We start from the raw sequence: 22,133 nt of genomic DNA, 5'->3' as shown, positions 1-22,133 counted from the left end.
TAGCCAGTCACCTAAAGTGCGTGCTGGACCGTCTGCCATGGGACCCCAGGAAACATGAGGCCTACTACCAACCTAGTGGCTTCTCTGAGTGCTAACCATGGGGTTTCAAACAAGGGGCTGTCTCAGATGCTCCTCCGTGCAAGTAGGCTGACGCTGCTCCAGGCCTCTCCGCAACTGCTCCCAAGATCGGAGTAGACTCACAGTGAAGAGGTCCTCCAGTCTCCTACTCAAGCCAACTCTGCACAACTCTGTGAAAATCCATCTGGTTGAAGGTCGCTAGGGGCCTCCAACGTGAGGCACTCTAGCACTAAGCCGCTGAAGCAAGAACTCCTTCCTGGGCTCCTCTCCTGGAAGAAGTCCTCTGATGATAAACTTCCCTAGAAGAGCTCTGCTCTGCTGTGCTGGGTCTATGATCCCCAACCCTCCCTCATAGACCCCCAACCCTCCCTGAGAACAAGGAAGAATGATGACTTGGCATGCCACTTTGGCCCGGGCTATCTGAGTGTCACGCCCTGACCAAAGGAAGTTCCTGTTCAGCCTCTCTACCTGACTGATGCAAGAACTTGAGAGTGGGGCAACTTGAAAATGCTTGCCACTAAAACCATGGACGACTATAACCAAAGGTTTTGCGATGTGTACCTTTTAGTGTTCTTCTTTAGGTTCGTTCCCTTGGAGGCCCAATGTGAGCGATACACCATTGGACTATCATCACCATTGCAGGAATATTTTCTCTCCAAGCATGAGCTTAGGGTCCATGCCGCGGTCGGCTACAAACTGATGAAGGGAAAGCTAGAGTTTACCACAGAAGAACCTCCGGCCACTAACCACATCTCTCGGCAACAACAAACAAATTCTCTCGAGTCTCGTGAAAATCAACCGCAAAGGCCTCGTTTGACACCTCAACAACGAGACACCTTCCTACAAGACGACCGATGCTTTGGATGCTTTCAAACAGGGTATAACCATTCTAGTTGTCCCTATCGCACTAATAGACTAGTGGAGTCGACGCCCACACCAACGGTCGACAGAACCCCAACACCACCTCAAGCTAAGACAGTTAGACCCGCATCGGACTAGTACCTGATATCTATGATGTGTCAAGCATATTGCAAAGTTAACGGCTTCAAAGCCCTAATTTTCTTTGACCTAGGAGGTGTAGAGAACTTCATCCATCCAGAATTTTGAAGCAAATGCACTTTGATTATGATGCAAAGGGTGGAGAAATTGAAGCCGAGCTAGCCACAGGGCAAACTCACAAAGTGGTACCACTCAGGTGCTCTTCCAGTGACTATCGGAGATTATCATGAAAAAGCCAATTTCCACATTATGAAGTTGGGCAATTGCGACGTTCTCTTGGGCATGCCTTGGCACAAAAAAATGATGCGACTCTCCACATTTGGAACCAAACTATTACCCTCATGCAAAAGGACAAGCCAGTTGTCCTCAAAGTTCGGCTGTCCGAACAAAAAACCGAATGAATTTTCTAGTTGTTTTGTAGTTCGATACTTTTGAACTCTGTTTGAGCACATATTGTTTGAAATTTGTTTGAAATGAATGGTAACTGTGTTAAACATGTCTTGGTGACGATTTGAATTGTTTGACTCTAGTTTTAATACTAGTTTCATTGATTGGTGATTTTACTCCCGAGTGTAGTGAGAAATGTTGTTTTGGTGTTGTTTGAACCTCGGAACGATGCAGACGGTATGTTTGGGGAGCATTTCGTTGTATGCTGGAAAACCTTCGAACGACGCAGATGGGAGGTCTCGGCTGCATTTGGTTGTATGCTTCAACCTCCAAACGACGCAAGCTACGGTCAGGGGAGCGTTTGGTTGTAAAAGGATTCTATATCTCCCGGCCCGAACCTTTTTAGGTTATGCGGGAGAAGTAATGAGGGAATCGTTGAATATCTCCCAGCCAAGACCTTGTTAGGTTACGTGGGAGAAGTGTTCATTGGCGACTTAATGTTTCTATGTCTTGTAACATAGATATGTATTTGTGTTGTGCCAACCACTGAATATTCCTTATTGGATGAGATAATTCTGGGAAAAAAACGACCCAGGATATCAAAAGTTTCGATCTAGAATGAGACTCCTTACTGAATGAGATATTTCTGAGAAATGAACGACCCATCATATCAAGAGCTCCAATCTAGAATGAGACTCCTTATTGAATAAAATTCTTCTAGGAAGCCAATGACCCAGGAAATCAAGAGCTCCGATTTGGAATGAGAAAACTCATTGTCCCTCAGACTGTCCCTCAGAATGACCCTCGAAAATCTTTCAGCTAACTTGAGTTGTTTTGAAGATATACGATAATCGCTTTCGTTCAAGAAGGGGGAATGTCACAAACTGTTGACGTGTCAAGCCACTGAAGAACGGAGCCAACCTGCAGATCCCGGTCGAGAAGCCTAAACCCTAAGTAAAGAAGCAAAATCAGCAGAAGAAAGAAGAAGTTTACCGACTTACAATGCTCCAGTGTGAAGGTGCAGGGATTGGAGTACCGGCATTGTACTCACTGAAGCAATATAAAGAAACACCGAAAGGGGCGCCAACGTTTGGGGCCAGTACTCTCTGGGTGGAATTCCGCCACTCCATGTCACGTGTGCTCTCTCTCTTTCAATTCAGTTGTTATTGAAGTGCTAAAAATCTATTCAGTGTGTTCTTTTCATTGGCACGTGGTGCCCATCTCGTGACACACGTACTCTAAGCCCCAATGCCTCCGAGAGCCCAATGATCCTCTGACATCCTCATGTTCTCCTCTACAAAAGAGAGGCTTGGTGTACAGGCTTGGAGTTCCTCCAATACGCGTTGCATTTCCTCCCTCCTTGTAAGCTCTTCCATATACAAGACATACAATCTTCTACCCTACCCATGCAACCGCCGAAACCATCACTTACAAATAGCACAAGCATGCTAATGTTATATGAAGGTAGAGGGCCACTGGGCGTGTGTGAGAGAGGTCTAGAAAACATGCACATGCCCTTAAGACGTACAGTGCTTCCACACACCCCCGCCCCCCGCTCGTTGCCCTCCCCAGATCTCATTTGCTACTTTCCAAGCCTCACCACCTGCAGCTCATGCAGCTTGCACTCCATTTTTTCCATGCTCCTGCATATCAACCTGCAATCTCTTTGATACAATGGAGCTCTCTGACAGTCGAGGCATCATATACATATACATCAGTATCCACTCTGTCGGGACGGCTCCTATGTCGTGCTAGTATGGTATGGATCCTCTGTCGCAATCTGCGTCGATGTCGAGAGGGACCCCTCATCCGTGGACGACAAGACCACCCCAACTCTATCGCCCGATCAAGCAGTATGCCTGTGGTGCCTCTGGTGTTGTTATGCTGTTGGGGCTGCTCGGACTCCTCTGTCTGTGACTGAAAGAAATCTGTAATCTTCTGCTATTGCTGGATCTCTCTCATTGTCCCCCTCTTCAAGAGGTCCTCTCTGTGTTTGCGAATCTCCAGTAAGTATAATCCGAGGCATCTTTGATCCTGGTATCTCACTCTAGAAAGTGGCCCAAAACCCTCTTTGAATAGATAGTGAAAGCGGCCTCCTATCTCATAGTATACTGGGCAGTGACATATGTAATGTAGCTCTGTAACCAGACCTGGTATCAAATTCACCACATGTAACCTTTTGGTCTCATAGGTTATTTTGGCTTTTTGAAGACGTTAATATTACATTTCATTTCATTTCATTTCTCCTTCTTATTGCTACATACACCGGCTGATGTTCCTTTCGACTTGTTCTGCACACACGCACACAAACAATCTCTCTCATACAGCACTCACAGACACTCTTTCAACCTTAGATTCACACACTCACACAATGCATCGCACATTGAAAGACACGAGATGCAAGATAAAAAGGTCCAAGATAACCTCAATCCGGAACCCTTCATTCCAAACTGGATTCAAGGTGTTCTTCTTGGTGCTGCTGCGCTTAATCCGCTCAGGCTTCTTCCGGACAAAAAGTATGACAAAGCAATCCGATTTCCCCAAGATATCAGTGTTCATCACTCCTTCAGCTTTCAAAAGGAAAACGTCAAGTATTCCAACTGGTTTAAGCTCCAGAAAGCTGTACGAGTAAAAAGTTAAAGAGTAAGTTAAAAGAACCCCAATTCCAAATCCAATACTAAGAGTGTATATCACATGCTTGCCTATAATCGCCCGGTAGCACTGGGCAAATAATACGATTGGGCCACACTAACATATCCTCCACAGCATTTCGAATAGAATTCTTCATTTATAAGAATGGACCAAAAGGAGAACATGATTATCTGTCTACAAAAACCTTCAAGAAAGAAGAGCCGACCAACAAAACACTCACATCAATCATCCTCTCTATTCCCGGCAATGCATTAGCATCACCTTCAGCAATTTTCAAATCAAAATCCACCACTGGCTGATTACAACAATAATAACATCAACGAATCAAACTAGTTATTTACTAATAACTATAAATGAACCAATAAACGGACCTCACATTTTAAGTAAAAAACAAACAGAAAACATTTTCTCACCTGGAACATATTGCAAAATATGCAGTTATAAACATAGGCATTTACATCGCATACAATATGCATTATATAAAAGCATTCAGGTGTCACATACAACTCCACTTAAAGAGACCAAGATTGCTCCAAAACCCGGTATGGTGTCTATCAAAGGCTTTAGAACAATTTTTATCGTTGCCATAACCCTGATGTTTTGCACCTGTCATGCAAATCAGCCTCTCATCAGAAAAAGACCTTACATTTATTATACCTTTTAAGCAAAAGATTACACTGCTTCATAAACATGTGTGCACACCTTCACTTTGAAATCAGGACCCACAGTTTTCACTTTCACTTTGATCTGCTCTCTCTCGGCTGTCCATTGCAGGTCTGCCTCAATAGATGCTTCATCCTCACCCATCTCCTCCGTCTTCACACCTATTTTCAATAACCAAGGTATCATGAAAAAGCGGAAAAACTACGTAGTCACCTTCATGAATTTATACCTTTGGTGCATCACAAACTCCAAGCAAGCCAGTAAGCATGTATGTTCCAAATGGCCCTTAATGTAAAAAACTTTGCGAACCATGGACAATGCCGTGAGGCAACCACTAATACACTGAGTGACGTGGCTTCAATGCAAATGGCCCTTAATGTAGAAAACTTTACGAACAATCGAATATGGCATGAGACAAGCACTAATCCACTGAGTGATATGTTATTAACGTGGCTACAATCAGAGTGTTCAATGCCATGTGCAATTGCAAATGTTAGCAGGAGCATTAAGTGAGAGCAGTGTCTGAAAAAGGTTTGCATCAGAGTGACAACCCTAATCTATTGTGTGATCTATTTACAAGGTGCACATATACCAAGTATTTGAACCCTCACAACTTCCCTTTCATGAACATTTTCCCAAGGTACGTAAGTCTCAGATCCATAACCCAACATGTCATTGGTAGACTTATCCACCACAAATGGCAAGTTTGAGGCAACAACATATGCCCATGCAAGAAACAAGTATAGATGTTAGTTGAACTAGGGTTCCTGCATTTACCAAGGAATTGAGGAGCTGCAGAACCAAAAGACATCCACTGTATTTTCATTTCTGCAAGTGCGCCCACTTTGTACTGATCGAGCACTGGTTGCAACTGATCCCTTACAACGTCTGAAACAGCCTAGCCAGAATTCCATGCTTTTGATAAGCATAACTACAATACTTGGATACATTTCTGTCAGGAACCTTTTTAAGTAAGAATGGACCTTACGTCATTGAGGGAAGGCCAGGCCTTTGCTAGCTCCAAATTCAGCCATTCAAACTGCAAGAAAGTGTAAACTGGCCAAATTAGCAAAACTTCAAGCCTAAGGTTTATCGTTGAATCTCATGGAGCAGAAAATCTCATATTCAAGTTGTTGCAAAACGGAAAGCGGACAACAGTATCCAAACTTACCCAACATGAATGAAAAGGTCACTGTATTCTGAGTGGGAGAGAAAACAGGTGCTGAGGGGGAAAGATATACAAGTACATAAATGGGAGCATGGTTCGGTTAAGTTAGTGGAGGTTTGTTTTCATGAACCTTCCACTGTTTGACTTCCCAGGAGAAAATTGCTTACGAAAAAACAACTAAAAACTGCATAAATGTGGAAGACAATATCTACTATCTTCCTGCGCCGACTAGTAATTGTGTCTTTTATTTGCACCTGATGCACGTTGCCACCCCTATTCCCTTGTTACCGAATATTGGGGGGAGATGGGAATATTTCAATGCTCTTGTCAGCCCTGTATGGGAAGTCCAAGGGCCAAAAAACAGCAAAAAGAGCAAAACTATAATTTGCAAATTCACCCGAATTGTGCTACTATTTGCTCCATTGCCGGCATTGTCAATGACATCTATGAATTGACAGCTGAAATTTATACATTTCTAGAACAGCTCTGCAAATAAATAATAGGACATGAAATGTTTGTTTACATCTGCAAAAGACCTAAAGGCTAAAAGACCTATGACATTATAAAATTACATCATCATCATCATATGATCCAGAATGCATAATTTTTACTCTCTTCAAGTTCCGTATTTCAAAAGTTTCTTAAACTACCATTTCTTTTAGTCTTGAAAAATATCAAACGTATTTTACTCCACGTTCATACAAAAGACTAAGGTAAAAAATGCTTTAAATGTAAACAAATATGTGAATGAGTAGAGCCATCTGGTAGTGAAACCCTCAAAGTCTTGATCTTTGTCAAAGTAGGCGGTCGTTGTAACTACCATCACATAAACTCTTTCATGGGCCAATGCATCATGGCCTCAATCTCCTCCTTTGTGAAGAACCTCGTAGGAGCTGTTGTATGCATCTTGATAATGGCCTAGATGCAACAATGCTCAATATATCGGTGACGGTGATCTGCGAGAGGGACAAGGGCATCGAGGTTCTGAGCTCTATCGAGAAGAGTCCCCATGAGCTGAACATCGGCGTGTCATTTTCATGATTTGTGTCTGAGAACTCGACGGGAATGATGATGTGAATGTGATTGTTGATTATCAGTAACACTGTCCTATGTAATTTGTGCTGATGCATGGTTTGAGTAGTCAAATGCATGTCTGCATGAAGTCAGTGTTTATTGAGTTGGTTTACCTTTACTGCCTGTTTTGCAAGCGTAATCGAGGGTGATTACTCTTCTCTTAAAGGGGGAGCGGGGGGGGGGGGGGGGTCGAAGTGATGATGTGGCTTTACACTAGACCAGATAGAGGAGAGTAACAGTCAATGAACTTTATGAACAAGCCGCAACACACGCCACAATTCACAGGCTTCTAACGGGGCAATGGAAGGGCTGCTTTTTGGTCAGTTCATGAAAGCACTTGACTCTTTGGGCGCCAGCTTTTGGATAGAAAATCTTTTGGGGTCTTTTCTTTAGAAGATTCTCTTTTGGTTGCATTGCTTTGTAAGGGACACCACTGGCAAATCAGTGCATGGTTGCACAATAGCAGAGTGGACTCTCAACAATTATGTCCCCATCACAAGGAGGAAGCCTAGTCTATGACACTGTCGGAATGGGTGTCCAGTGTCCAGGCAGATGTATTGTGAAACCGGCTGGTGTAGCCAGTCACTTATAAAATGAGGCCAAAGCCTCATTTGTAAACGACGATCTCCACTAGCAAAGTGCTAGTGGTCAGTCCGTGGGACTAGGCATGCACGAAGTCACCTCGAGTGGGTGAGACAGGGTGGTATGGGACACTCAGTCTTAAAGGTGCGCATCTACGCCCTCGGGTGTTGGTCCACTTAGGGGGTGTTGTCAGACACTCGGTCTTAAAGGTGCGCATCTACGCCATCGGGTGCTGGTCCACTTGGGGGTGTTGTCAGACAGTGGCTATGGTCAAGTGGTTCGATGCATGTTCCATAGGCCCAGGTAGTCGGGAGATCTTCATCTCTTTATTCATTTCATGGTATCAGCACCCAGCTTGGCTACTAGCTGACTTGTGCACACTTACAGAGTACTTTTAACATCAGATAGTGTCAATTTTAATGCAATTTTTTAAATAAAAAAGTCAATTGCTGATTTTTCTTCTCTCAAGCATATGTGCAGGTGATTTATACCAGATTTTTGCTGATTTTCTGATAACAATCAGATTTTGACTAGTGCTTTTGCCGGTTTTTGACAAAACAGAGAATTTCAACATGATTAACTTCTGATTTTACAAAAAAAACAGCGATTGTACAAATTTCTTTGTTGAATTGTGCCAAAACTCAGGTATTTATTGTTAATTTTACAAAAAATCAAGGACATTGCAATAGAGAGACAATGTTTTCGGCAGAAATAGAGAGAGCAAGACCCTCTATGTGGGGTAGAGAGACGCTCTATATACAATTCAAAAGAGAGAAGGGGGAACATGTATTCTCCTACAACATACCCTACATGGGTGCAACTACCAACACATTGTTGATGCAAACCCTTTTGTGTCACTATCACGAGGAAGCGGCAATTGCTAACTTGAGTTGTTGGTTTCTTTCCGATGATTTTTTTTTAAATTTTTGGGGCCCTCTTTTTGAAGTTGCAAATGACCGGACATTGCGTGACAAATGTGAAACGGCCAATGGCCGATAGTTTCACCCGCAGTCGGGAAGGGCAGGTCACCACGAGTTGGTTGGGCTAATCGGCACTGGAATTCGAGCAGAGTTTAAAGTCATTTAGGCCCCACACTTATAAGTTGGTGGGTACTAGGGAATTAACTCAAAAGAGGTAAACTGGACACATGGCGGCTCCAGGCTGATCTGCCAAATCTGCATGAAGAGGGGGCGCCCAATTTAAGAGTGGAGGCTGGTTTTTGTTCATTGAGGGTTGCTACAGTGTGTGTGAGTAGTGGGTGCAGGTGATCACAGCTTTAATGGAAAGCTTGCCTTCTCCCTTGCTCTATGTAGCGCGACGATTTGCTCTCATGCATCTCTCTTTCCCCTTTGCACATATGGTAATGCCCCACTAGTTGGGCTTCTCAGATGACCATGTACAGTTATGGCGGTTTTGTGCGCGTTTGCAAGGCAAGAGCCTTCGGTACAGGAACCGGATTAAGTAATTGCTAATCCCCTTCATGTACACAGTTCCAGCGCGAAGGAATGCGAAAATGGATAGTTTTCTCGCATGAAAACTCGTCCGATTTGAAAGGGAACTATCCCATTGCGTGCGGGAGCACCTGAGACACGGGTAGGCGTGCTCGCTCCGCTCGAAACGGTCCAAAACAGAGAGTTACAGCCTGCTATGTTTTTCTGCAGGTTTAGGGTTTCGCACCTAAACTGCAAGGAATCGCCAGGGGAGCCTCGAAAAGGCCTTGGGATGCGTGTATAGGGCAATAGGAACCTAAAAGTGGCAAAACAGAAAATTACAACATGCTGAAATTGACTTGCAGCTCACTAGAAAGCTTCCATACCGCAAGGGAAAGTGTCCTTGACGTGTACTTTTGACCTACAAGGATATTTGCGCCGTTATGCTGGCGAAATTGAGTCAAAAACCTGCAATTACAGTTATGGACAGGTTTGGACAGCTTGGTGAGAGCTAGGTGCAAGAGTTCGGATCGATTATTTGTCAGGGGAGCCTCAGGAAAGCATTGGGTGCTTGTACAGGCCATTTTGGAGAGATTTCGTGCGAGGAATCTCGTCTAAAGGGGCTAGTGATCCTACAGGTGCGAGAGCTCGAGGGCTACCCAGAAAAGTGATCGGCACACGGATCAGAGCCCAAAACAGAGAATTCAGCGAGTTGCAATTTCTCGCCAGGTTTTGCAAAGCGCTCTAGAGTGCGTGGAAAGTCAATGTTTGCTTCGGATTTTGTCCGTGGAGACTTCTAATGTGGTTATGTTGCCGAAATCAGGTTCGAGTAGAGAGATTTCAGCCCGATAAAAGTGGGACATCTTTTGGAAGTTTACATGTTTTTCTCGAATATAATGAGAATAAAGAAATACCGAAAGGGGCGCCAATCTTTGGGGCAAGGTGTCATTGTCTGCTTGGTAGCTGTCACGAGGACGTGGCAATTGCTAACCTTAGTTGTTGGTTTCTTTCCAATGATTTTTGTTTTATTTTGGAGACCCTCTTTTTGAAGTTGCAAATGGTCGGACATTGTATGGCCCATGTGAACGGTAGTTTCACCCGCAAACGGGAAGTTGGTCGGCACTGGAACTTGTAAAGTAAAAGGATGTCTAGGCTCGGCTCAAGATTATGTAGGTCCCCCCGTCGCACTTAGCAAGTTGGTGGATACTAGGAAGTGAACTCAATAAAGGTACAATGTCAACATGGGGTCACCAAAGGAAAGGACCTGACAGCTTGCCTACATTGCATTTATGGATGTGGTCCCAATGGGGATAGATGGTAGAAGACCAGTGGGAACCCAATGGAAGCATCTCCTAAATTTTAGGGAACTGCTATTTTGGGCCATGAAATATGTTCGCGTCATTAGCTTCAGAATGACAAGGGAAACATTTTATTACTCTGCTGCAAAGTCAACTAATACCCCAATTAAGAGATTTTTAAGCAGGAAGCCCAATGGGGGGAAATTGCATGAGTGCCAAGTGGCACTTTTTGGCCAATTTACCAAGTTTGGGAGAACATAACTCGTAACTGACTTTTGGAGCAGTTTTGGAGGCTGATAACTCTGATTTTCAGCCATTTCTCTCCATTTTTGAGCTTCCCATGACTTCACCTAGGTCCAGAGAGCTCATTTTCAACATTGGAAGGCATCAGATACGTGTTTACAAGGCTGTTTTGCTGCGTTTTCAGCAGTACGTAGGTTTTGGCAACCATGGAAATCTTCCCCTTTTTGCATCTATTTGTTCACAGATGCATTAGAGGTCAAGCGCAGAAGAGGGGGCGCTCAATTTATGCTGGGGGGATGCTTCATTGAGAAACTGTCATAGGTTAAGAGCTATGGAGTGCTTTCTTTCCCTCTCATGTACAGTGTGGTGCTAGGAGTGATGCTGTGCACGCTACACACTGCTCTCTCTCTCTCTCTCTCTCTCTCTCTCTCTCTCTCTCTCTCTCTCTCTCTCTCTCCTCTACGTGTAGTTATGTGATGCCCCACAAGAGGGCTCTTCATTTGACTGATGTACAGAAGTGAGCCTCGGTAGAATATAGGAACGCGGGATTATACTATGGCCGACAAAGGGAAGGGCGTTATGGAAGAGGGTTCCTCTTCACAAGACAGACAGGAAATGCCGCATGTTTGCCCTGCCAAAAAGTGGTCAAATTAGGACTGATTTTCTGCTGCGTTTTAATGATTTGCAAGTGTGAACCAAGATGAGATAGGGAGATGTCTCACGGTGGTAGATTGGCCACTAGATCTCCTGCGGGAGTGATACGGGTCTGCCAAGTGGCACGCAACTCGCCGATTCTCTGAGGTGATTGCTTGGATTCAATGACGCATTGGTAAATCATCTTGAAATTTGAGCTTACTTGGTCGTGGGTAGTACGCTGTAGTGTTGTGAAATTATGCTCGTTTGCAACGGCAAGAGCCTCTTGCACAGGCAAAAAGTTAAGGGACAGGTTGCAAGATGCTATGTGGTGAAGTTCAAGAACTATCCACCTATGGATGGAAAGTGGATGAAAGAGCATGAACTGTCAGAGTCACCAAATGTAATGCAGCTTTACCTTGAGGTCTTTGGGTTACAGCCTACTTATGCCCCAACTCAACGTGTGCAAAGGAGGGATAATGATAGAGCTAGCAGATCATATGTACATATGAATTCGGTGTAATAGATGGAAATGACAAAAGTATGAAGGTCTCATTAAGTCATTTGTATCTATGTGTTACGACCTTTTTTGTGCATACATGCGATGATGAACGAGTACTAACAACACAAGATCATTAGTGGCATGTATTTATGGTATGCAATCGAGGACGTTTGCGATTTCAAGAGAGGGATATGTCACGAGGACGTGGCAATTGCTAACCTTAGTTGTTGGTTTCTTTCCAATGATTTTTGTTTTATTTTTGAGACCCTCTTTTTGAGGTTGCAAATGGTTGGACATTGTATGGCCAATGTGAACGGTAGTTTCACCTGCAGACAGGAAGTTGGTCGGCACTGGAACTTGTAAAGTAAAAGGATGTCTAGGCTCAGCTCAAGATCATGTAGGTCTCCCCATCGCACTTAGCAAGTTGGTGGATATTAGGAAGTGAACTCAATAAAGGTACAATGTCAACGTAGGGTCACCTGAAACCGGCCCATGGAGCGGTAGGCGTTGGCTTTCACCCAAAATTCTTTACTTTATACACACATAGAGAGAACGTGCAAAGGAACCTTAAGTACACACACGGCTCGGAAGCTAGAATGCTCCGAGCAAACGCTAACAACCTGTAGGCCCCAAAATTGGCACCCCTTTCGGTATTTCTTTATTCTTTAACAGAGGGAGTATAACCGGTGATTTCCTATGAGCTGCCTCGCATAATCCGGGCTGAAATACACCTGTTCTGGCCCGATTTTGGTAGCATAACTGTACTAGAACGCTTCACAATCAATATCCCCACACAATAGATGACTTTCCCGATGCATACGGTCACTTTGCAAAACCTGGAAAGAATCTGCAGCACGCTGAATTCTCTGTTTTTTGCCCCGAAAATGCGCCAGTTCACCTCTACAGCGATACCCTCGCATCCCCGAACCTCCTGGAGGTATTAGGGACCGTTTAGTGCCTAAACCCTAAACCTGCAAAAATACACAACAAGCTGTAATTCCCTGTTTTGAGCTCCGTTTCATGTGCCGGTTACATCCGTAGCAAGTCCTCGAGCTCCCGCACCTGTAGGGCTACTTGCCCTTTGAATCAGACGAGACTTCTCACGTGAAACCTCTCTGAATTCACCTGTACCTGCAGGGATTAGCCACTAGCTAATCCAGTACCTGTGCAAGAGACTCTTGCCTCTGCAATCACGCATGAACCCAAACAACTGTACATCAGTCAAATGAAAAGCCCTCTTCTAGGGCATCACATAACTGCACATACGGGAGAGAGAGCAGTGTGTAGTGTGCAGGGCATCACTCCTAGCACCACACTATACATGAGAGGGAAAGGAAGCACTCCATAGCTCTTAACCTGTGACCGTTCTCAATGAAGCATCCCCCCAGCATAATTCGAGCACCCCTCTTCTGCGCTTGACCTGTAATGCATCTGTGAACAAATAGATACAAAAGGGGAAGATTTCCATGGCTGTCAAAACCTGTGTATCGCTGAAAACGCAACAAAACAGCCCCATGTAAACACGCATCTGATGCCTTCCAATGCTGAAAATAAGCTCCTTGGTCCTAGGTAAAGTCAAGGGAAGCTTAAAAATGGAGAGAAATGGCTAAAAATCAAAGTTATCAGCCTCCAAAACTGCTCCAAAAAGTCAGTTATGAGTTCTGTTCTCCCAGACTTAGTAAATTGGCCAAAAAGTGCCACTTGGCACTCATACATGCGATTTCTCCGCATTGGGCTTCTCGCTTAAAAATCTCTTAATAGGTGCATCATTTGACTTTGCAGCAGAGTAATATATGTTCCCTTTGTCATTCCGAAGGTAATGACACGAACAGATTTCATGGCCCAAAATAGCAGTTCCCTAATTTTTAGGAGATGCTTCCGTTGGGCTCCCATTGGTCTTCTGACCATCTATCCCCATTGGGACCGCATCCAAAAATGAAATGTGCCCTAATTGTTGGGTATTTTTCTTTGGTGATCCCACCTCAACTTTATGCCTTTATTGAGTTCACTTCTTAGTATCCACCGACTTGCTAAGTGAGACGATGGGACCTATATGATCTTGAACTGAGCCTAGACATCCTCTTACTTTACGAGTTCCAGGTGTCGACCAACTTTCCGCTTGCGGGTGAAACTACCGTTCACATTGGCCATACAATGTCTGACCATTTGCAACTTCAAAAAAAGGGTCTCAAAAATAAAACCAAAATCATTGAAGTTAGCAGTTGCCACGTCCTCGTGACATCACCAAAGGAAAGTACCCGACATTGCATGTTTGGATGTGGTCCCAATGGGGATAGATGGTCAGAAGACCAGTGGGAACCCAATGGAAGCATCTCCTAAAATTTAGGAAACTCCTATTTTTGGGCCATGAAATCTGTTTGCGTCATTAGCTTCAGAATAACAAGGGGAACATTTTATTACTCTGCTGTAAAATCAACTAATGCACCAGTTAAGAGATTTTTAAGCAAGAAGCCCAATGCGGGGAAATTGCATGAGTGCCAAGTGGCACTTTTTGGCCAATTCACCAAGTTTGGGAGAACATAACCGTAACTGACTTTTTGGAGCAGTTTTGGAGGTTGATAACTCTGATTTTCAGCCATTTCTCTCCATTTTTTAGCTTCCTATGACTTCACCTAGGTCCAGGGAGCTCGTTTTCAGCATTGGAAGGCATCAGATGCGTGTTTACAAGGCTGTTTTGCTGCATTTTCAGCGGTACACAGGTTTTGGCAACCATGGAAATCTTCCCCTTTTTGCATCTATTTGTTCCCAAATGCATTAGAGGTGAAGCACAAAAGAGGGGACGCTCAATTTATGCTTGGGGAATGCTTCATTGAGAAACTGTCACAGGTTGAGAGCTATGGAGTGCTTTCTTTCCCTCTCATGTACAGTGTGGTGCTAGGAGTGATGCTCTGCACGCTACACACTGCTCTCTCTCCCCCCTATGTGCACTTATGTGATGCCCCACAAGAGGACTCTTCATTTGACTGATGTACAATTGTGTGGTTTCATGCTTTTGTGCTGAGGCAAGAGCCTCCTTGAGCAGGAACAGGGTAGCTAACTGCTACTCCAAAGCAGACACCGGTGAGGGTCATAACCTCACCGTACAGGTGCGTTTTCAGCATTGTGTATGCGCTGTCATACGGACGCCACAATCATTGGAGATAGTGCCCCATTGGCAAAGGACAGTTAGGGCATTATTTGGGGCTGAAAACATGGTAGAAACCAGTAAATACAGCGTGCTGAATTTACTGTTTTTGGGCGAGAATCAGAGGGTTTATGCCAGTGGAAGTGAGTTCCAGCAGGGGAATTGGTTTCACGCAAGTTTTGGGGCTGTTATGCTGCCAAAATTTGGCCAAAACAGTTGGTATCTAGCTGGATACAGGTAACGGATTCCCAAGACTACTTTGTAATTTACTCTCTCAAAGTATAAAGAAATACCGAAAGGGGCGCCAATTTTGGGGCCGACGGGTTGTCGGCGTCTACTCGAAGCATTCTAGCTTTCGAGCCGTGTGTGCGCTTCAGTGTTAATTCTCGTCGCATGGTTCCTTTGCACGTTCTCTCTGTGTGTGTCTAAAGTAAAGAATTTCGGGTGAAAGAAAAAACCTACCACGGTCGGTTTCAGTAAGGGTGGACCACCATGTTCGAGCATTTCCCTTGAAGAAAGAGGTAGCCCTCCGAATCTTGGAGTGCTCTGAGTAATGCCCTCCAGAGAAAGCTATATCAAACTGCTGTATGAAGGCCAAAGCCCTCGAAGCATCTCGGATTCCAGAAAAAGTATCAAACTTAATTGACTGTTCACCTTCTTTGTAAGAGACTTGGCACTCCAAGTCGAGAATCAATCACGATAGCACCAAATAACCACTTCAAAGCAATTTAGAGTTCACAATAGATTTGCACTGGCCCGACAAAGTTCCATGCCTAGAGATATTGGCCCCAAAGATTGGCGCCCCTTTTAGTATTTCTTTATGTATTAAACAATGTTCAAAGTACAAGAGAGCGGTTAGGGTTTCGCTCTAGCTGCCATGCCATGGTTTGTCTTAAAGTGTTGAATTCCAGTCACAGACTTATTCGTGAAGTTCATTTGTGTCCTAAAGTCTAAAGTAAATAATTTTCCGGTGAAAGCCAACACCTACCACCCTACGGGCCGGTTTCAGTCACTATCTATCACTCGTGTTTTGTATGTACAAGCCCTAGGGATTATACTTGAGCATATCAGTGGTTACAGGTTATCCAATGTTTTGGCCATCCTCTCTAGTGATTTCTCTCTAGCGCTTTGCTAAGTCTAGCGTCTTCTTCTTTTTCTCCACCGGCATTTTCTCTCTATCAATCATTGGCAGCGATCTCATCTTCTCTTTGGCACTCCCCTTCCCCTCTGTTTAGACCCCTTACTTGCAAGTTTACACTTGCAGATTGCTACTCGTGCCTGTTCATTAAGCGATACGCAATGGAAGGTCGTGTTTTAGGAGATCTGTCACAGTAGATCTGAGATCCATTGGCTGCCCCGCACCAAGAGGACATTTACCTGCTGTTATAGACGAGACCACCAACCGATTCACCCTTTTTCGCTCCACCTTTGACATGGTATCAAAGCTACGGCAAGATCTCAAGTTATATAGGTGATCCGTGCGATTTTTTGGGGCTGAAATTTCAGCGACGAATAGAGGCAATTAGCTATTTGTTCTGCTGATTTTCACTCATTTGGAGCTGATTTGGCTGTAGCCGGCAGATTTGAAGGTTTCCCTTCATCTACCTTTGCCTAGCCTCGTCACATGTCCAAACGTCTAGTCTGACATTATGGAGAGGGGTGATGGTTCTGATTATAATTCAGTCCATGATGAAGAAGTACGACACAAGGAAGTTCATGATGGAGCCTTTGTCAACAAGGAGTGGGAAGATTGCCAATTCTACTCAGGAGTATGATCAACTATTACAATCTTGGACACTTCAAGCGAGAAATCAATAGCGACATATGAACAAAAACTGCAAATAATTAAATAAAACTTGAAGAGAGAGAGAGAGGAGTCTACAAGGAACGGCGGAGTTCCATTCCCAGCTCCACTGGCGACCCTTCCAGTATTTCTTTATTGATTGGCGATCACAAAGGTACAACTCCCAAGGGTCCAACTCTCCAAAACTCTGCATCCAGATGCTCTCTAAGAGTGGCCCCAAAGGTTCCTTTTCAACTTACAAGGGATGCCCCAAAAGCAGAGCCCAAAAGCATCAATTCTAAAAGATTCAACCTCAAAAGCTTTTGGTCCTCAAAAGCAGAGCCCAAAGGCATTAGTTCTAAAAGCTTCAACCTCAAAAGCTTCTGGTCCTCGAAAGCATGGCCCAAAAACTACCAGCCAGAAGTCCATACAGTAGTGCCACGTCAGCAACAGCCCATGATTTGCGGAAAATTCAGCCAGCTTTTAGGTTTTGGCTTTTTAGGGTTTAGGCCTCACGGCCGAGCTCTTCGAGTTGGCTTGTTTAAACTCTAACCCTCTTGTCCTCTCGGCCAATCTCTTAAATTGGGCTTGCCTTGTCGCAAACTTGTGACATACCACCTTCTTGAAAGAATTGTAATCACCCTCGGTTATGCCTACAAACACACGAAGGCCCAAAGACTAGCTCAATAGACACTGAATCTATGTACCCATGCACTAGACTGCATACATCCAGAACTTGCACAAAGACATCAATGATCATTGTCACATATTTAGCAATCACATCCAAACTGCACTGATTGTCACAAATGGGTGACGTGGTAGCAGACCCCAGACACACTCTGACACGTGGCAGCAGTACGGACCCCGTAGTGCTGACGTGGCCAACTGTACGGACTTCCGGACTTTGAAGCGCAAAACGGGCTGATGGGCTGATATGGCAGCGTACGGATCTCCACAAATTACGGAGGCTGCTTTTTGCGCTTGCTAAAAATCATTGGCAGCTTCCGGGATAATTGCTTTATTTTGAGAAGCTTTTCACTTCGTGCTTTTGGGGCTCTACTTTTGGGCATACCTTGTATCAATAAATAAGTGGGTTAGGCCTCACTTCTTAGAGCATCTGGATGCAGAGTCTGAGAGTGAGCACCTACCCACTCTCTTGTACTTTGAACACAGATTAATACCAAAAGAAATACCGAAAAGGGGAAAGTCTTTGGGGTCAATATCTCTAGGCACCGAAATCCCGGCTGCCGTGTCGAATCAATTGTGAATTGTGAACTGTGTTGAAGTGAATCTCTGCTATGTCGCAGTAGAATCTTGACTTGGAGTGTCCAATTTGTTACAGTGGTATCAGAGCATGCCCGATTTATCTTCTACCGGGAAATCCGATCCTTTTCTCGCGACACTTATGGTTTCCAGCAAAGAACAGTCGGCTTCCTCTGCATCTGGGATGAAGGAAGAGATCACGAAGAAGATTCTCATGAAGAGTACGGCCCACCTCGGCCTACTCAGGCAGAGATTGAAGAGATGGAACGTCGAAAATTGGTTGATGACGCAACAAAGATGACGATCAACATTGCGAAGGATCCAAAATTTGCAAAATTTTTGACCAAGACATCCTTCGAAGAAGTGTACACCCAGTGAGATAGAAGGCCACAGAGCCACCCATCAAACCGGCACTCAAGAAATCTCTTACTCCGCGGATGTTTACAAAACAAGAATTGAAAGAGGTGGTTGATGCATGGATTAGTGAGCTTTTTGACACGAACAACAAAGCCAAAAAACACGACAAAAAGCAAAAGAAAGGAACAGACTTCCCAGGTTATTGGGGTCGTCAATCTACTTTTGCGTCGGCAAGAAAGCAGAAGAAGCATGTACCATTTGAAGGGGTATCTATTTCTTCTTCTTCTTCTTTTGACAGTTCTTCTAGCTCTTCAAACTCGAGCGAAGAAGACAGGAAAGGGAAAAGGCGAAGCAAAAAGCAAAGCTTCGGAAAGGACAAGAAAAAGGCAAATAAGCCTGAGTTTCACCCAGTTTCTAACAGTCCTACAGAGGACTCGTCCTCAGATAGTTTGGACTCTGATGATCACAGATTTTATGCAAAGAAGAAGCATTTCTATAAAGCCAGCCAGTATGACTTCCTCGAAGATAAAAGCAAGAAAGCTAGAAAATTTGAAGAAGGTGGACAATCAATTAAGTTTGACACTTTTTCTGGGTTCCGAGATGCTTGGAGGGCTTTGGTCTTCATACAGCACTTTGACATAGCTTTCTCTCGAGGGCATTACTCAGAGCACTCCAAGATTAGGAGGGCTACCTCTTTCTTCAAGAAAAATGGTCGAACATGATGGTCCACCCTTCTACTGAACAAGGAAGTGCCAGTTAAATGGCTGAAATTTAAAAGGCTTTTTATTTCTTCTTGGCTGCCTCGGGAGTACGAACGAGATATACGAACTGCTTGGAATCATCTTCGGATGACCAAGAGAGATCCTTTGAATGCATATTGCGACAGATTTTGAAGCTCTTTTCTACCCGCTTCTTCATTTGAGAGAAACTCGTTTAAAGAACAAATTGAGTGGTTTAGCTGCGGACTTCCTATAGAGATCCAAGATCTCTGCTTAGAACAAAAGTCAGATTCTATTCAAGCACTAATGAGTCATGCGAAACGAGGCTTTGCCATGCATTCAAGCAGTCTGACTTACCCCATAGATGAGATCATGACGCAGAGAACCGAACAAACTTTTAATAATGAAAATAGAAAGAAGAAGAGCCCCCTAGAAAAGAAAGATAAGAACACACAACCCCGGCTTACTCTTTGGGAGAGAGCCAACTACATCAAAGAGGAAAAGTGTTTTGAATGCGGGGAACATGGGCACATCTCTGCGTAATGCCGTAAAAAAGAACAGAAAGAACAAGATGTAGAAAGGCAAGAGAGTTCGAAAGCAACTGAGGAACGTGGAGAAAAAGGCGAGATGAAAGCAGGACTCGTTCCAGATTGCATGGGTACTGACCAAGCACGATTGATGAAAGTACAGAACTTTGCCTAGCTTGGAGCAAAGTGAAAGATCAAGAAGCCCTGATTTTCTTTGATGGAGGAGCCAAGGCCAACTTTATTTCACCTGAATTGGCGGCCGGGCTAAAGATTACACCCGATCGGATGGGACCACAAGCAGAGGCAATTCTAGCGGCACCTGGCAGGGACGTGGCCATTACACCTGTCATTGGCAAACTTTGGTTGCATTGTCAGGGATATTTGGGCACGAGGACTTCTACATAATGCCCTTGGAAGGTTGTGATGTTCTCCTGGGAGTCCCTTGGTACCATAAGAACAACGCCATGGTCGTTCATCGGGCGAAGAAAGCGACATTGACTACTGAAAAGGGCCAAATCATTGTACTTGATGTGAAACTGAAGGGCGAGTCTCTCCCTATTGTATCAGCTTCGGCCGTTTCGAAATTACTTAAATCTAGTCTGTTTGTTTACTCAATCTGTTTGAAAGAGTTGAATAATGAATAAAGGACAAATATGTTTGAACTTGATAAAGAACACCAAGATTTTTCCCACACTCATGCCGATTGCTTTTTTTGAGGGCCTGCTAGGCGAGTTGCCACCAGCTCGTCTTGAGGATCATACCATTGATCTGATACCTGGAAGCACACCACCAAACCAGCCACCTTACTGTGTGAGCCGAGCACAGAATGAAGAAATTATGAACCAAGTGAAAGACCTCTTGGAGAAGGGTCTTATCCAACTGAGTATCACAAGAGAGGGGACCTAGTCTATAACACCATCAAGATGGGTGACAACACAAGAGCAAGGTGCGCAAGACAACGGACAAAGAAAAAACAAACAAATCAGCTTATCTAAACAAACCCAAAGAAAGATAGAAAAAAGAAAAACATGAACTTGAAAGGCTTAGGCAACAAAAAAAATAGCAAAGCCTGCTTGATTGTAACTTTAAAACAAGTATTCAACTTTAACAATCACAACAAGGATAAGACAACACAAGATTTCTGACTCCACATGATTACACAAATGAAAGGAAACCATAAATTCCTAATGTAAGCTAAAGGTTAAACTGAGAAACATGCCGATTTTTTACACGTTTTGTACTTAGTGAGGTGAGGAATGAGCAGCCTAAATGGAAGGGAGAAGAGCACAAACTAACAGCAAAAGACTTAAACATAACAACTCCAGAAAGCAACTAGAGATGCTAACACACAACATAGACACATTTGTAAGCACGTTGATGTAGATTATGTAAGCTGTGATAGACCTGGTCTGGCTTCTTTAGAGACGCCGTCTTCGCGGTCTCTTCGGGTAACAACCTAAATAGATCCTCTTTGCTCAAACTAGTCATCTGCCGTGCATATGCCTCCTAGTAAACACAAATGCAAAAACAGACAGCCACATTTAGTATGAAGCATCCCAATTTAAACTGCTCGAAGTCCCAATTACGACCAATGTGCAATCCTGCATTTTACCTAGAAACTTACCCGCTCTTTGCGGATCCTTTCGCGGCGCCAATACGAGAGATGACACAAGAAGGTGACGATTATGCCCACCACAACTCCCATAAAGAATCGCAGAAGTATGGGCAGCGATACTGTCCATTCGTGGATGTGATAGCAAACTAGGCCTATGATTGCTGACCAAAGCAGTAACACCTGTGTGCTTTGGAGACGGAGTAGAGGTGGAACCTCCATTGCTGATTAGCCAGCTCTCTCTCTCTCTCTCTCTCTCTCCACACGCACCGCTGTCACCCTCGTATACTTGAACCGTGCAAGTAGGCCATCGTTGATTTTCTGCGCGACATTTGGCATGCCACTTGTTGCCCTTTCGTAAGCTCTCTCTCGCCCCCTCTCAGCTCTAGAAACTTTGCGGCAACAAATGAAATTCCCACGGTGGGGTATTTTGTGTGGCAAATTGTGAGACTTCTGTGCAGCGCTGGGATTCTTTGTAATCTTGGAGGTGATTAACCAAAATATAGATTGATCAATGTGTAGGCTGGGATTGAATACACCTCCTCACTATCTATTGGGAGTGATTAACCAAAACATAGATTGATCAATGTGATTAAATGCACCTCCTCACTATCTATTGGGAAGGTGACACTGTAGCCACTCCATATAGAAAAACATTTGACTATTGCATTCACATAAGCTATATCTTACTTACCATGCATATTGACTAACTTGTTCTGCAATCATGTGTTTTTGGCAAGCAACCCATTATCTCGATTGTCAATGTCCGGTTTCCTCCCCATCTCTAGGTTGACAAAGGTATTATCTCATGTAGGAGGAAGCAAGACGATTTGAGTGGAGCAACATCTTCATGACAAGGACGAGGTAATTTATATTGCACCTCAAGCACGCCTATTAGCAAGAGGAAGGTGAGAGAAACAACTCGACGATTACATGGAGATGGGGAAGCTAGCTTTCATAATGATGATGATGATCTTGAGATTCCACTTTGTATAGCAATTAATTTTGAGACTTATAG

At 44.1% G+C, this 22,133-nt stretch overlaps 1 protein-coding gene across 1 annotated transcript in view; it reads right to left on the bottom strand.

Moving 5' to 3' along the window:
• Window positions 1–21,563, bottom strand: part of LOC147423160 (synaptotagmin-4-like) — a 52,851-nt gene extending 31,288 nt beyond the window's left edge. Inside the window, exons 1-9 of the mRNA XM_086502144.1 lie at window positions 21,128–21,563; window positions 20,908–21,009; window positions 5,768–5,818; window positions 5,557–5,677; window positions 4,819–4,940; window positions 4,621–4,722; window positions 4,337–4,411; window positions 4,167–4,246; window positions 3,889–4,084 (exon numbers count right to left, since the gene is read on the bottom strand). Of these exons, the coding sequence (XP_086358270.1) occupies window positions 3,889–4,084; window positions 4,167–4,246; window positions 4,337–4,411; window positions 4,621–4,722; window positions 4,819–4,940; window positions 5,557–5,677; window positions 5,768–5,818; window positions 20,908–21,009; window positions 21,128–21,337 (1,059 nt within the window). The 5' untranslated portion in view covers window positions 21,338–21,563. The remainder of the gene's footprint in view (window positions 1–3,888; window positions 4,085–4,166; window positions 4,247–4,336; window positions 4,412–4,620; window positions 4,723–4,818; window positions 4,941–5,556; window positions 5,678–5,767; window positions 5,819–20,907; window positions 21,010–21,127) is intronic.
• Between the last annotated feature and the right edge of the window lie 570 nt (window positions 21,564–22,133).

Source organism: Adiantum capillus-veneris, chromosome 26 (genome assembly GCF_014529385.1).
Source record: "Adiantum capillus-veneris isolate H3 chromosome 26, ASM1452938v2, whole genome shotgun sequence".
Classification (NCBI taxonomy): Eukaryota; Viridiplantae; Streptophyta; class Polypodiopsida; order Polypodiales; family Pteridaceae; genus Adiantum; species Adiantum capillus-veneris.
This window is presented reverse-complemented; position numbering and strand designations above follow the sequence as displayed.